Source organism: Equus przewalskii, chromosome 1 (assembly GCF_037783145.1).
Source record: "Equus przewalskii isolate Varuska chromosome 1, EquPr2, whole genome shotgun sequence".
Lineage (NCBI taxonomy): Eukaryota > Metazoa > Chordata > Mammalia > Perissodactyla > Equidae > Equus > Equus przewalskii.
In genome coordinates this window covers 184,238,643-184,253,138 of record NC_091831.1, presented here as the reverse complement: position 1 = coordinate 184,253,138, position 14,496 = coordinate 184,238,643, and the positions used below count along the sequence as shown (strand labels likewise).

The following is a 14,496-nucleotide window of genomic DNA, read 5'->3' as shown; positions in this document are numbered from 1 at the left end:
ATTACACACGCAGGGATCGCATCCTCACGAGAACTTACCAGTCCTGTGAAGCACCTTCACCGGAGCGATCAGCGTTTACAACACGACGGTCGACAGTGGCGCTGCAGGATCCGGGGCAGAGTTCTCCAGGACGCTGACATCGCTTTATTCCCTCCTAAACCATTGGTAGCTAAGCTGCCATGCTGAGCCCCCTGACACCAATAATGGAAACCAAAGGGGTCTTTAAAGGTAAAATAACCCCACAGTGTCTATGAGACTCCAGTGTGACGGAAATTGATCATCCAGATGTCCACGGTGACAATCCTGAAGAAACGCACTGTTTTCTGAAATACCAGGTCTCTACCTGTTCAGCCTACTTTAAATTTTCTGTATAATCATATGTTCTAATTACTTAAAAACTTGAAATTTATAACATCACATATACTAGAACACTAGAACATAGAATGCTTGATTACTGAGCACTATTTTCCTGTATTGCCTCAAGGAAAAGAAAAAGATGTGAGACTCTAGCCTTGATGTCACACATCGAGGACACACACAGTGAGACACTATTCATCTGAACACTGTTAAATACAAAGCAAGCATTTCTGAACACGCAAACAGAAGCCACACTATCTTCAGCTTCAGTGAAGTGCTTAGAAAAGTTTATTTTGTGCTTAAAATATTTTTCTAAAGCATCGCAATGTTATCACACATCCAAACTCTTCAATGGTAGAACATTCAATATTCCGAAGGAGACCTTTAAAGAAGGCTGTCGTACATCATGATCATAGACAGAGCAGCACGATCTAGACAGAAGGGGACTTTACAGACACTGTCTATGACATAAGGGACAGGGACTCAGACTCAACAGTCACGGGTTTCCCCCTCCTGCAGCTAACACAGTTCTCTATCGGCCACCCCCGCCCCCCAGCTGTAAACTGCCCTGACTCTTCAAGGAGTGAAGGTGCACCCAGTGTCCTATCCTGCTGCTTCCACCTGTGACCCACACCACAGGAGGACACAGGACACACAGTGTGTCCTTCAGGAACACGAGCGGCTCCAGGCTCCAAACAGCAAGCACACTGACTGTAAACCAGTTAGGAACTCTGTACACGGGGACAAACACACACTGTCAAACGCTTCCTCCTGAGTAGAACATAACTGTATTTTATATCAAGTCAAGCTTCTGTGGATCCTCAAAATGTAAAATACCAAGGCTTTTCCACAACATCAAATAAAAAACGGGAATGTTCACTTTCATATCCAAAAGAAAAAGTTCAAGTAGAGGCTCAACAAGAATGACGTAAAATCTGAAACGAGTGGCCAACACTTTAAATCATTAGTAGACAGCTCTTCAATTTTAAGGATCCTTCAGCAAACTTTAGTTTGAAACAACAAAAAAGTACTACTTATTAAAACATGAAAAACGTTTTCAGGAAATTAGGCAATTTAGAAAATGAAAAATGTAACCTATGGTAAGAAAAATACAAATCACACAATAACAGAGGGAACAAAGGTGACAACGCCTTTACGGGACCCAGGACCCCCCAGACTCATGGAACTCTCCCGATCAGTTATGTCCTGTGTCATTCTGTGCAGAAAACCCGAACAAAGGAACACTGTTTTTATTAGTTGCATGATCTAAAAATATGAAATTTTAGACTCTATCTCTAAAGGGACCACAGAGTTGTCATTGAAATACGCATTTCTTGAGACAATGGGCCAAGTTCCCATTTACGGGAAATATGTTCTTTTTTTCACACAGTGAAACTGAGAAGAATTATATCAAATGAGAAATCTTTTTCTCTAAAGTAATCTCCTTAAATACCTCAATAATGCAATACTTGGGAAATTAATTTTTCAACTCAGACTTGAAACAGGTTATTATTAAACAAACATACACAAATCTTATTGCTTGGCACCAGATTTTTCAAAACTTAAACAACTCTTTAAACCACCATGCTGTTCTTAAATCGATTTCAAACTTTTTTACATAGCCCTACTTTATTTCTGAAGGTAGACTGTTCAATCTGCTGACAATCTAGACTGAACCCTGCAACGGACAAGCAAGCCACAGTTCACTCCACACGAAAAGAAACCACCAATCTTCCCTTTCTGTCCAAATCCTACCAAGACATTTATAAAAGTTAACTAGGATTGATCTGCGGCCAGGGCAGGCCCCACGGAGCGCTGTCTGACGGCATTCTGTGGAAAGTCTGTGTTTGTTCCTTCTTTCCTTTCAGCTTCCTCTTCTGAAACATCATCTTCATCAGCCTCTTGCTCCTCTTCCACTTTTTTCAAAGGTTGAGAAGACTCCGGTAACAATTTTTCTTAAAGATAAAGACCAGAAATGTGTTTTGCTGATGTATTACAATCACGGTAAAATCAAGACACAATTCATAGCCCCATAAATGCCATGGCATTTATCAATCAACCATATGTTGGACTTCCAAAAGGAGAAAGTTGTCTTCAAGAATAAAATGATACCATAAAAATAAAAACTGGTTTGGAAGACCCATTTTACTCACCAAACTAGTTCTAATTACCCACCTATTTATGAACTGAACTAATTAATGAACCAGAATTAATGCTGTGAATATGGATGCTCTGAGAAAATATATGGCTCTAAATGTAACTATCTTGTGTTAATTTGCTATTAAGTCTCCTAGTTACTAAGTAGACTGAAACAAACTTCACCTCTCCCTGGTCTCAGCTCCCAGGAGAACAGGAATCAGAATTTACAGCTGAAGCTTAGATTCCGACCCATGTTTTTTCCAAGTGGTTTCATAAATGTGCCTCCTCTTCCCCACGTTTAATTTTAGTAAGGTAAACAATTGAGAAAATGTACAAATCTTAGGTGTACAGCCCAGGGAACTTTTAAACACACACACACGCACACACCCTTTCTGTTTTACAGTTCCCTTAAACTCAGAACGCACTGTGGCACTGGGAAACAGCACAGAGTGGGGCCCATGAGCTTTACTCTGCTCAGTGACCTGGACTGCCCCTAATCCCAGACAGTCCCCAGTAGGGGAGAGCGGGACAAGCTGGAAGAAGCCACAAGGCAGTGGACAGTCTGTGTCTGGTCTGCCCTCGTCCCTTTCTCGGGTCCACAGCCCGTCCCTGTGCCACAGCCCACGCGGCGGGGCAAGCACCGCAGTTAGAGCAGTGGTCCTCCACTAGGGAGATTCTGCCCCAGGGACACCGGCAACGTCGCAGATATTTTTGGGTGTCACAAATGAAAGGTGCTCCTGGCAACCAGTGGGATGCTGCTGAACACCCAACAATGTACAAAAGACAGCCCGTCACAATTAAGAATCATCCAGCCTGGAAGGCCAGCAGTGTCGAGGCTGAGGAATCCCGGCCTACAGCGACTGTTCCAGCCAGTGAGCCCTTTCACAGTGGAGCGCACAGAAAGCTTCCAGAAGATGGGCAGGTGTAGGGAGAAAGTGTAGCTCTTCTTGCTCTGGGATTGTGAGCTGTGGCTTTCTATAACCATTTTATGCTAAGGACTGGGAAGAGCCAAAAATGGAGCAAACACATGGACAACCGAGCAATTCAGAAATACAACATCTTAACAACTTCTGAGCCCCAGGATCCAGTCCGCTGTGCCCTCAGACTTCCCTGCTACATGAACCAGTCAATTCCCATTTTGCTAAAAGCCAGACAGTGTTGGGTCTTTCCCTAGCAACTGAAAATCTAAGCCTAGCATGCACACTGGAAAACAAATCACCTGCCTGCTACAGAAGGGGCGATATCACTTGAAAGTGAGGATCAGTATCTACCAGTTGTGTCACAGATTACTTAAAAGACAAATTTTTAGGTTAATTGTTAGGTTTAAGGTTTTGAAGTGAGATAAATACAAAATGTACACTCACCAACTTTTAAACTGTCTTTTAAGTAATCTGTGCTTACAGTTTTTCCTACAGGTCAATGGCCTTTGGTGGGGAAAACAATTCCCTCCCCTAAACACGTCCCTTTTTAGCATCAGTGCGAGAATCTAAGAAATGAAAAGATAACCATCAGTGGCTCAACAGACAGGCACACTGTAAGGGCATCTGCAGGGACTCCACTCCAGGAGTCCCGACCTCAACAAACCCTAAGTCAAGAAAGGCAGCACAATGACAGTGCCAGGCCCAGAGCCTGACTTGGGACCTGCACTCCACTGTCACACCTGTGGCCTTGGAAAGACAGCTGGTCTCTGAGAGCCTCAGTCTCCTGAACCACAGAACAGGAAGCACGTCACTGACAGTCTACTCCAGGGAGCTGCTGAGCAAAAGACGGGAAGACAGAAAGTCCCTCACCGCAGCACAGGGGGACTTCCATCACAATGTGTAAGACAAAAAATAAATGACTGGTAGGTAATTCTATTAAGACAGAGAGCTGTGAATACTTCTAATTACACAAACTCATCTTGTAGGTCAGTACAGTGTCAACGCCAATCCTCAATCAGATACAGGAGCTGCTTTTCCAATATCCCACCACAAAAACTTAGACTTGGCTAGCATACAAAGAAAAACACTCAAATGCGTCACTGTACTAATGACTGAGTCAAGAGTGGAATATAGTCAACCTTTTTGACTCAAGTGTATTCAAATGGATCCACAAATATCATGGAATTTTCAAATAAACTGATATCGGATCAATGTTATGAAATATCTACAAGTTATATGCAATGTTAAAATTCTCCACATTATAAAAACCAAGAAAATAACTATGTTCCAAAATCCACTGGGCTGTCATTCTCACATGAAATCTATATCCCCCTCTGACATAAACCAGCACTCCATATTTAGAAACCTAAGCCGGAAGGGCAATGAAATCCCGTCCCAGAAATGAACAGGACAAACACTTACTGGAAGGGTACGGCTGTGGTCTGCGCCTCTTTGAAGGACAAAGGCAGTCTGCCACAAAGATCATACACTGCAGAAAGAAACATGAAAAATCTGAACATATATGATAAAACTAGTGCAACTATATTATCAAATTTTAAAATCTTTTTCTTCCTAGTACTCTGAAAATGAAGTACTTACAAGTCCTAAAAACAGTCCAGAAAGCAGAGTTGCTAAAGCAAAAACTGCGTATGAGCCCCAAACTGGTAATCCAAGGTCTTCAATAAAATAGTTATGCCAAGTCTAAAATCAAAAGAAAAAAGTAAACTAAAAACCTGGTCATTTAAAAAAAGTGATAGTGTCAAAAATGTTCAATAGAAATAAAATTTTAGTTCATACCCTGATCCACATGGAGAGCTGGAAGAGTGCTGACATACTTCCCATCCTAAAATAAAAGAGAGAGGACCGAAAATCAGGAGGACACACAGCTGGGAAGCAGAACGTGTGTGCATATCTGCATCTCTGTTTGCACTGTCATTCCCCAACACGACAGATTTCACTGCTGGCATTAGCCAAGATTAGTGATACATGACTGACTTCACGCCTGTAATAAGAAGACTTGTTAATAAAAATTAAATTTCTGAATTGTTGCCATTATGTGATGTCCTCATAAATAACACTTGATAATTTTTCTTCCTTTTCTCCTGTTGCTTTGACATCAACCTTTTCTCACCTTTCATCTGATGATTTCTCCAATACACTGAGTGACAGGACCCAGCTGTTTAAAGTTGGGCTCACATCAGCAACGGCAGCTCTTATTCACCCTAAAACCCTCCAGAGAATGTGGAGAGAAGGGAGCCCGAAGGAATACTAAGAATTACCCCCATTTTGCATCAAAATTAAATAAAACTTACAATAGTATTAGTTCAATAGAGTTCAATGCTGTACAAAATAACTACATTGGAAATAAATGCTAAGTCATCATATAAGTAAAGTTAATTATTTTCACAAAATTAAACCCAAGCAGTTTAGATGGACAGTTAGAAAAAGGTATCCTCCAAAAAGAAGAAGAGTTGGTGGGTTCCCAACTGTCTTCCGTCTGGCAGAAGTGTTCCACCAACTCACAAACTTATTTGCGCACGAGGCAGAGCTCTTGCACACTGGATGACCTGATCTGACGGCCCGTCACCAGGCGGTGAACCTGCCAGGCCAACACGAGGAGTGCCCCTCATTCAGTCCACCAACAAAAAAGGCACGCACTGCTGTGCTGAGGGCCCAACGGGGACTGACAAGCAACCCTTCTTCCACTGGAGAGGGTGAGCTTCATTTACAAGATTTCAAAGAACAACAATCAGCTACATTTTCAGTTCAACACAGAAAGGGACTTTAATCATGGTGCTTCTGTTGTTTAAAATGCACATGGGAACAGGGACAAGGAACTGAAACGCAAGCACTGTGGCCTCACTGCAGTCCGCACTAACTAGACTATCGGGGCACTGCCTGCCTTAGCTGGGCCGGCGCTCAGTGGGGGACTTCTGACAGCTAAACGACAAGTCAACGCAGAGGTTTTCTCAGGAAGTGAGGAGCAGGGGAGGGTGCTAAAGATAAACTTCTCTCGCAAAGTCGTGCCTAGGGCTGATCATCCCCTACTCCCAGAATCCGGAGTACTTTTCCCCCCTACGCCCTTAGAGTCCTGACTCCCCCATCCTCCAAGGGCCACTGTGTGGAGGGGACGGGAAGGGACAGCTTAGCCACAGCAGGATGAGTCACTCAGCAAAACTCACTGTCCCCAGAGGTCTCTCAAACGACCCGTGAGGCCTTGTAGCCCAGTGGCTAGCAGGAAACACGCTTGCCATCTCCAGCCCTTACTGCTCCACAGCAAGCTGATATGCGGAAACGCATCTATATATATACAGGGGCACTGTCCATGCACACCAATCCAAGCTACCAAACAGGTGGAATAATTCAATCATGCCCAGTCAAGAACTGACATCCAAAGGCAGCATGAGTAGATATGTGTTTGAGGCTTCTCATTCAAATATTAGGTTCAAACGATAGCTTCACCCATTACATTGCTCACACTCTTATGGGGATTAGTTTTTAATGATCAAATGACCATATCTACAGAGCAAAACTACTCCTGAAAAGGCTTCAACTTAATTCTGTAGAATGCCTCCTTCTTGTTTAACGAGGATCAAAGTATCTGTTTGAGTTTGAAGATAATGTCAAACTAAAAATACCATAGTAAATCTGAATATACCTTAAGAGTCCAAGAATTAAAACCAAGTTTGGAATGCTCTGCTCACATGAAATACGGTTAACTGTCCCAACTAATCGTGAAATAAAGAGAGAAACCCCTCATACTTACAGAATGGAACCGGGACCAAACCACGATGAAACGGGTCCAATATTCTTCCACTCCTTCTCACTGATGAAGTTTATGAAGTCCTTCTTAGTCCTCGGGCCCTGATAGCGCCTAAATTCACCATCTTTACAACTAAAGAGGATCAGAATTCAATATAAACCAGCACCCAAAAGCTCTGTATTTGTCCTATTTCTTTACACTCATTTTACAGTCAATCCTAATATTCGAAATGATTAGCAACGACAAGTGACAAATTACAGTAATTACCTACTCAGGATGTCTTCGCCCCAAATTTAACTAAACAATGAGGTCGTATTTTTAAACAATCATAAGCCTTAAGACTGTTACCGTTACTCTTCCAAATAATAACACTATGAAACAGTGAGAAGTTATATGTCAATTATATCTCAATAAAACTGGGGAAAAGCACAGTAAGTAGAAAACCTCAGAGAGCCACTTTCAGCCTTACGTGTAACACGCGTGTGAGAGGGACACTATGTGAAAGGTTGCAGAACGGTGTCTGGCACTTACTGATTATTAGCTACTGCTAAACTCTAGGTTAGAACTGAAGGCATTTTTCTGGCACTTTGGGCCACAACCACCTCCTCTCAGCCAGCACACTTTAATCGTGGGCTTTAATCACGGGGGAGTCCGGGGCGGTGCCTCCCCTGTACCCATGTCGGTGACTCTCTCGTAAAGTCTGCTCTGCACTCTTCCTGACGCCCACCTCCTCCTCCCCTCCCAACACCACGAGTTCTGTCCAGGGTCATAAATGCTCTCCCCGCTGCCACACCTTCACCACTTCTAAACTACCTTCAGTAACTCAGCCAGTCTAGTCCTACTTATTAACACTCCTTTCTTTATCACTTATATGCAAAACCTTTCAACAGCTCCTTACTACCTGCAGTATGGTGGGAGGATCCTTTATGCACTCAGTCGTAGACCACAAGAAGACTCCACTCAACAAAACAAAGTTTTGCGGAGAAAATGGCATCTGAGCTGTTTCTGAAGGATAGGCAGGATTTCAACAGGAGAAATGAGGGGAATGGGCATGATGAACAATGTGACCAAAAGGAAAAGGGCAGGATACTCCAGGGATGCTCAGGGGGTGCAGAGAAGTGAAAGGAAAGGGGGAGACTGACGACAGCCAGTTAAGGCAGCTGGGGCAAGACTGAGTGAGAGGGGAGGCACCGTGGAGACAGAACAGACACTCAAACAGACAAAAGGGGAGCAGGGGCGAACCAAGTACACAGACACGCTGGAAAGATACACAGACTGAAGAGAACTGCCAGCTCATCGTGTCCTCTTTAAACGAGGAGAGAAGCACCTCCTGCATCAGCCCGCGAGCCAGAGGAACATTAAGGTTCGGGGCAGGAGCAGATTGGAAATGTCCTATCCCCATTAGGAGATAGAGTTCAAAGGAAGACCCCACACCGAAGACTACAGAATCTTTTCCGTGCTGACGTACCACCCAGCCACTGCACCTTCTACCGTCCCCAAGGTGGAGCTACAGCACTTTCTTAGCAGATTTTTGAACATATCATGTCCCTATTTATTACTGTTTACGAGACTGTCCTCCAGATGAAATGCTTACTCCGCACTCTTTTGAAAATTCTACCTCCAAGCTTGGGTTTAAACCCCATATTCTCTAGGAACCACTCCAGCCCAGAGAGTGTTCCTTAACAAACTTCCTGCGGGACTTAGCACAACTCCGGGCTCTTAATCATTTACAGTGCTGAACGGTATCACCATTTCATGTGAACATCACGTTCCAAAAAAATTACAGATCTCTGAGACACATCACTCATCTCTCTAAAGACACTAAGAGCAAAATGAGCCTTCTAATACACTTATGAATATAATGCTCTTTAGACACAATCCAGGCCAGAGGCCTGCTATTTTGATTGCACTGCGACACATCCTGCTCCATTAGACACAGAGTTTTCAAATACTTACTGATAAATAGTAGGAAGAGCAGTTATGATAAATCGCCCACTCAGTCCTACAAAAGATAAAGATTTCACATAAACACGAGCAAGAACACACGCCAGATTTTATACAGGCCAATCACTCACTACTTAATAGTTGATTCTGAATTATTTAATACTAATAGGGAAAAAATACGAAATTATACCTAAAAATAGTCGAGCTTTGTAATATAAACAATGAAAAAAATCTCAATTATGTACTTAAAGCAACTTAAAAACCACGGCACATTACCTTAATAAAAAGTATGTAAAGCCTGAATATTGAAGTCATCTGTGAATATATTTATATATATGTGTACACACTTGATGGATTACACCGTCTGATAAGACCACTAGCGATGAGTGACAGAAGAGCACATATAACGTAGTCTTAGAAAGGTCTAAAATCAAATGAAAGTGCATTTGACATTCAAAAAACAAAGCCAGAGTTTAAGGTGTTGTTAAAAATGGAAAACATTATGAATCTCTCATGAGATGGGCAATTAACAATAGCAGCTAACATTATTAACCACGTGTTAACTACTAACATAACTGAGGATAATCTATCCCTCAGTTTTCTTATGCATAAAATGGGGACATTAACTATCTTACAAGGTTGTGTAAAGATTATACAATAAATACAAAACACTTGAAGCAGGACCTGTAATAGATAAGTGCTCAATAAATATTAACTATCATTGCCATCTGGGATGGGGTCAGAGTGATGAACCCAGGTTCATTACGACCAACAGGTAAGACGAGGCTGGTCTAAGACAGGAGCATCCTTGAGGGCAGGGCCTGCCACTTGTCCAGGTGGCCAAGTCAGGAGAGTACCTGACCCTACAACCACGAGAGCTTTGTAATTAAGAGCCCATGTCCTCAAATCATAGGTATTAAATCTGGAACCTAATTACAGAGATTCAGACCTCTTGTCAGGGAATGTGTCCTTGACTCTACAAAGAACCTCAGACATGCTCCTTATTCTGAAGCTTGCGATGGATGCAAATGATAGCTTGGCCAATGGCCACATGGACCACCACATTCAAGGACTTCTCAAAGGCGTCTTACATGCTAGTCTCGGGCTGGCAGTTATGTGGGGAAGAATGGGGGGGAGAGGCAATGTCTCCAAGGTGCCTGAGGGCAACACTTAAAAGGAATGAACTGCTTACACTCGCAGGGAATCTGCTCATTGCAGCCTCTGCACACTGAGCCCCCACCAGGGAGGAGGGGCTCAGCTAGCTTAACAGATGGTTATGTTTGTAAAACCTAAAGAAAAGATAGAGTCAAGACCATGTAATGTGGACAACAAGATAAATACATCAACCCAACGTGCAAAGAAACAAAGCTAACCACAGACTTACAGTACCTGGCTGCTCTGTGACGTCTACTTTTGCAACATTAACCTCGAGATCTTCTCCCCACTCAGCAAAACTTTCCCATTCTGGTTGAAGATTCTGACAAGCAGGACACCATGGAGCATAACTAAAAAATACAGTTTTGAAAAAAGTTAAGCACTCCAATGACTATATTGGGATGAGAATGTGTAATTCATAAAGAATATTTTATACTAAAAACAAGATAGCAAAGTTGTTAATTTTGTGAAGATGAAAAAGCTTTAAGTGTGGGTCTAAGACTCTGGAAATCAAGAACTATGAACTGATGATGATGCTAATCACGCAGCGTAATTCTGAGAGTAAGTTCTTAAGACATAAGGACTTTTTCACATGCAAAACGGCTCTTTAAAAACCTCTGGCTTTCTCTACTTAAAATGCAGCTACCAGAAAGCTAAATGCCAAATTTGGAGTTCACCAGTTTTAATAATTTTAGTCACAAATGCAAGGTGCTAGTATGAGAAAACCAGGAAGTGCCCAAGGCTGTGGCGAATGAGGAAACTTTAAGGAGGGATCCACTACCCAGCTCAGCTGCCACAGAGGACGGCCTGCCCAGTCACTCTGGCAGGCTAGTCTTACTTAAAAGCAGCTGAAAATCCGCATTTTTATGTAAAAATGTTACCTAACAACTTAACCTACAGACCCAAACATGAGGCAGGCCATACAAAGCTCTTTGGGCCAGCCTGTTTCTGAGTCCTCAGCTTTACAGACCCGTGGGCTGCCAAGCACATTAGCATGCCCATTACTCCTCTGGGATTCAGCATCTTTTCAAGGCCCTGATTCTTCCCTAGAGTTTTATTTTCCCACTTTATTGTATATTATCTTATGATTTGCCTCAGTTTTTTTTAATGGAGCCAGGAAGAATAAGGCCTACATCCAAACACAAGAGTACAGTTTCTGTACTTTATTATTTTTTCTTGACTTATTTTATGGAAATAACACTCCTAAAAGCAACAGGCCTTGTGGAACAAGGGTAGAACCGTGCAGAAGAGCCGAAGCCGTAATGATAAACTGTATTAAATGGAAACCTCTCTGTAACACACCGCTGTCAGGACAGGTTTAACGAGGCGAGCTGACCTGTCATAAGCGCAGACTATCACTAGACTAACTAGGTCCCTTTTTCAGGTTCCTTTTGTTTCCCAGACACTTTTTAAAGACTTAACCTCAAAATCAGTAGGCTACAAAAAAACCCCAAATGCTGTCGCTGGTTACATTCCCTCTCCCCTGCAGCTTCAACGACGTCTGAAAATTCATTCACTCAGTGGCAGATTACATGCACGCCGTATAAACATCCTCCCCTATCTTGTCTGCCAAACAAATGCCCGATGCCTTTTTTGATTTTGCGACTCGAGAGCTACTGATGCGGCCTTCCGGGTTCTCCCTTGGGGACGTCCACCTCCCTCCTTAACGGGCAACCCACCACACAGGAAACACTGCCCTGAGCCTTGTTAAAGAAGAGGGAGGGTTCTAACAACAATTACCGCAAGTCTACTCCGTTGGAGGGTCGGAGACCAAAGGAAGCCAGCAGACCCACACCAGAACACAGGAATTAAGGCCTTTAAGGACGTCTCTCCTCCATAAAATGCGGGGAATAGTACCTGTCTTACAGAACCTGCACAGAACTAAACCTGACAACGTACGTGAGGCGCTCCGCAGTGTCTGGTACACAGTTAGCACTGAATAACGGCTTCTTCAGTAGTAGCACTAAGACCGCTAGCTTCAATCAGCCGCACCCACCAGCTTTGGGACTAAAGCAAAGGAGACAGCGTTTCTGTCTCCCGCCGACGCCGAAGGGACACTGGCGCGAGTCACCGGGCGCACGATCTCCTCGCACAATGGCGATGAGCCGGCGCCGGGTTCACCCCGCACATCTCGCGGAGCGACACCGCCCAGAGGGGCGCAGGGGCAGCACCGGGCGGCGGCACGCGCGGAGCAGCGAGGCGGAGCCGAGACGAGCAGCAGAGGAAGACGACAAATGCCAGGAAGACGCACACGGCCCGGCCCGAGGGCACCCGGCATTACGCAAACACCAAAACGCCCGGTGCGCGACGAAGAACTCGGAGCGCGCGCTCCGGGGCCGACACGCCCACCCGCAGACGGCCTTCCGGGGGACAGCAGAGGACAGGACAGGAGAGCAGCGCCGCGGCGGCAGGGACGCGGACACGCGCGGGCCCTCGGCGCCCGCCACGACCGGCGGCGGCCCGCGGCGGGCTCTGCGGGGCGGGCCGGACCGGACCTAGAGCGGGACCCTCCCGCCGGCCGCCCCGGGCCCGCGACTCACAACTCTATCATCCACTCTCCTTCCAGCAGCTCCCGCCAGTTGTCGTCCGTGAGCACGCGCACGTCGCTCCGCCGGCCGGCGGTCGCCCCGCAGAGCAGCAGGAGCAGCACGGCCGCAAGCACCCCTGCACTCCTGGAGGGCGCCATGTCGCCGCCCGCCGCCGCGCCGCGCCGCGCCGCGCCGCACTTCCGCCCTCGCGGCCGGTCTGCGCATGCGCAGGACCCCGCGGCCCAGCGCACGCGCCTTGGGACTCTCCCTGCGCATGCGCGCAACGCCTCGTCCTGGAGGTGGGTTGAAGAGGGAGGAGGGAGGCGTGTCTACCCCTAATGCACATGACAGAAAAGCGGTCTCCGCTGCCCGGCTTGCGCCGCGCCGCCTGGGAGGGGAGGATTGAGAGAGGCGGGGCGAGGCCGGAGGCGGGACTGCGGAGAGCGCCTGCATGGTCTGCGCGGGACCTGGCTCCCAGAGGCTGGCACGTGTATTGGCTGGAGCCCATGGGTAGGTTCACACCAGAGCTAGTTCTAATCAAAGGCCCTTCAAGTTTTCATTTGTTTCCTTCAGAGGTCCTCTGGTAAAGCTAATGGGGGCTCACACGAGTCAGAACGTGGGTTACTTCTGGGGCGTCTGGACGGAAAGGCGCGCAGGGTCCCCTGAGGCGCCCTGGTTGTCCTCTGTCTTGTCTCAACGGTGGGTCACGGTGTACACGCGGGTAAAAAGCCACCGAGCGGTGCACGTTAGATTAGTGCACCTCAGGATGTATGTTATCCCTAAAGACGGGGATCTTTCATTTAAAAAATAAATAGTAGTCACAGAGATGCTAGATCAGAAATTCAAAGTGGAACAAGACATAGGCTCCTAACAAGGATTTGAGATCTTTTCTCAGTCATTTGTAGATACAGGTGAAATGAAAATGTGCGCTGTCTTAGGAAGTCTCAGGCAAATGAAATCGTCACCCCTGCTGTCCTCGCGCTCTCCCAGCGTCCCTGCAGTCCGCGACTGCCGCCCCCACTGAGGGCGCTTTCCAGGACACGTGACCCGCAGGTTAACAAAGCCAGAGCTTTCTTCTATGCGTTCATCTTACTTGGTGCCAGCAGCCTTCACCCTCCTCGGAACGCTTTGTGGCCCTGATTTCTGCGGCCTCCCTCGCTTGTTTTTTCTCCTTCCTCACTCGCTGCTCCTTCTGAAAATTCTTGGTGGTCCTCCTCTACTTGGCTTGCAGCCATTGGCTTGCCCAGGTTGCTGTCCTGGCCCCCTCCTCTGTATCCACACCCTCCTCCCGATAACCTCAGTCCTGGCTTTGAAAGCCAACAACATGCCTGTGGTTCCAGCCGTCAGCCTTCTGGGAACTTCGACATACATATTCAGCTCTTTGCTGGACGTCTCCTCTATCTTTAACAGGGGACTCAAACACAACATGGCCCCAAAATAAAACTGGTTCCCCCTCTGCTAGTCTTCCATCTCAGTAAAGAGCCCCAAGGTCCATAAAATTTACGTTTTGATTTCGTATTGCTCTCTCTCTTCACCCCCTCCTCATGTACTCCTTCAGCAAAGTCCCATAAACTCTACCTGCAAACATGTCCTGAATCTACCTACTGGTTTCCATCTCCACTGCCAACACCTTCATCCAGGGTTCTATCCTCTCTTGCCTCTACTACAACTGTAGATTCCTGACGCATCT

The 14,496-nt window shown here is 45.8% G+C and overlaps 1 protein-coding gene, 1 long non-coding RNA gene and 1 other non-coding gene across 3 annotated transcripts in view; 1 reads left to right on the top strand and 2 right to left on the bottom strand.

Moving 5' to 3' along the window:
* Nucleotides 1–622: 622 nt before the first annotated feature.
* Nucleotides 623–13,101, bottom strand: TMX1 (thioredoxin related transmembrane protein 1). The gene is made up of 8 exons (XM_070630319.1): nucleotides 12,819–13,101; nucleotides 10,513–10,628; nucleotides 9,136–9,181; nucleotides 7,183–7,311; nucleotides 5,214–5,259; nucleotides 5,016–5,117; nucleotides 4,839–4,905; nucleotides 623–2,312 (listed from the first exon to the last, which is right to left on the bottom strand). Exons 1-8 carry the CDS (start codon nucleotides 12,962–12,964, stop codon nucleotides 2,134–2,136), a joined length of 831 nt encoding a protein of 276 aa, XP_070486420.1. The 5' UTR covers nucleotides 12,965–13,101; the 3' UTR covers nucleotides 623–2,133.
* On the bottom strand, nucleotides 10,264–10,393 carry LOC139078478 (small nucleolar RNA SNORA70). The gene has a single exon (XR_011531445.1). It is a non-coding gene; the product is annotated as a small nucleolar RNA SNORA70 (small nucleolar RNA).
* An 11-nt stretch (nucleotides 13,102–13,112) lies between the features above and the next one.
* Nucleotides 13,113–14,496, top strand: part of LOC103550008 (uncharacterized) — a 62,313-nt gene continuing 60,929 nt past the window's right edge. The window contains exon 1 of the long non-coding RNA XR_011542842.1: nucleotides 13,113–13,316. This is a non-coding gene — a long non-coding RNA (uncharacterized lncRNA). The remainder of the gene's footprint in view (nucleotides 13,317–14,496) is intronic.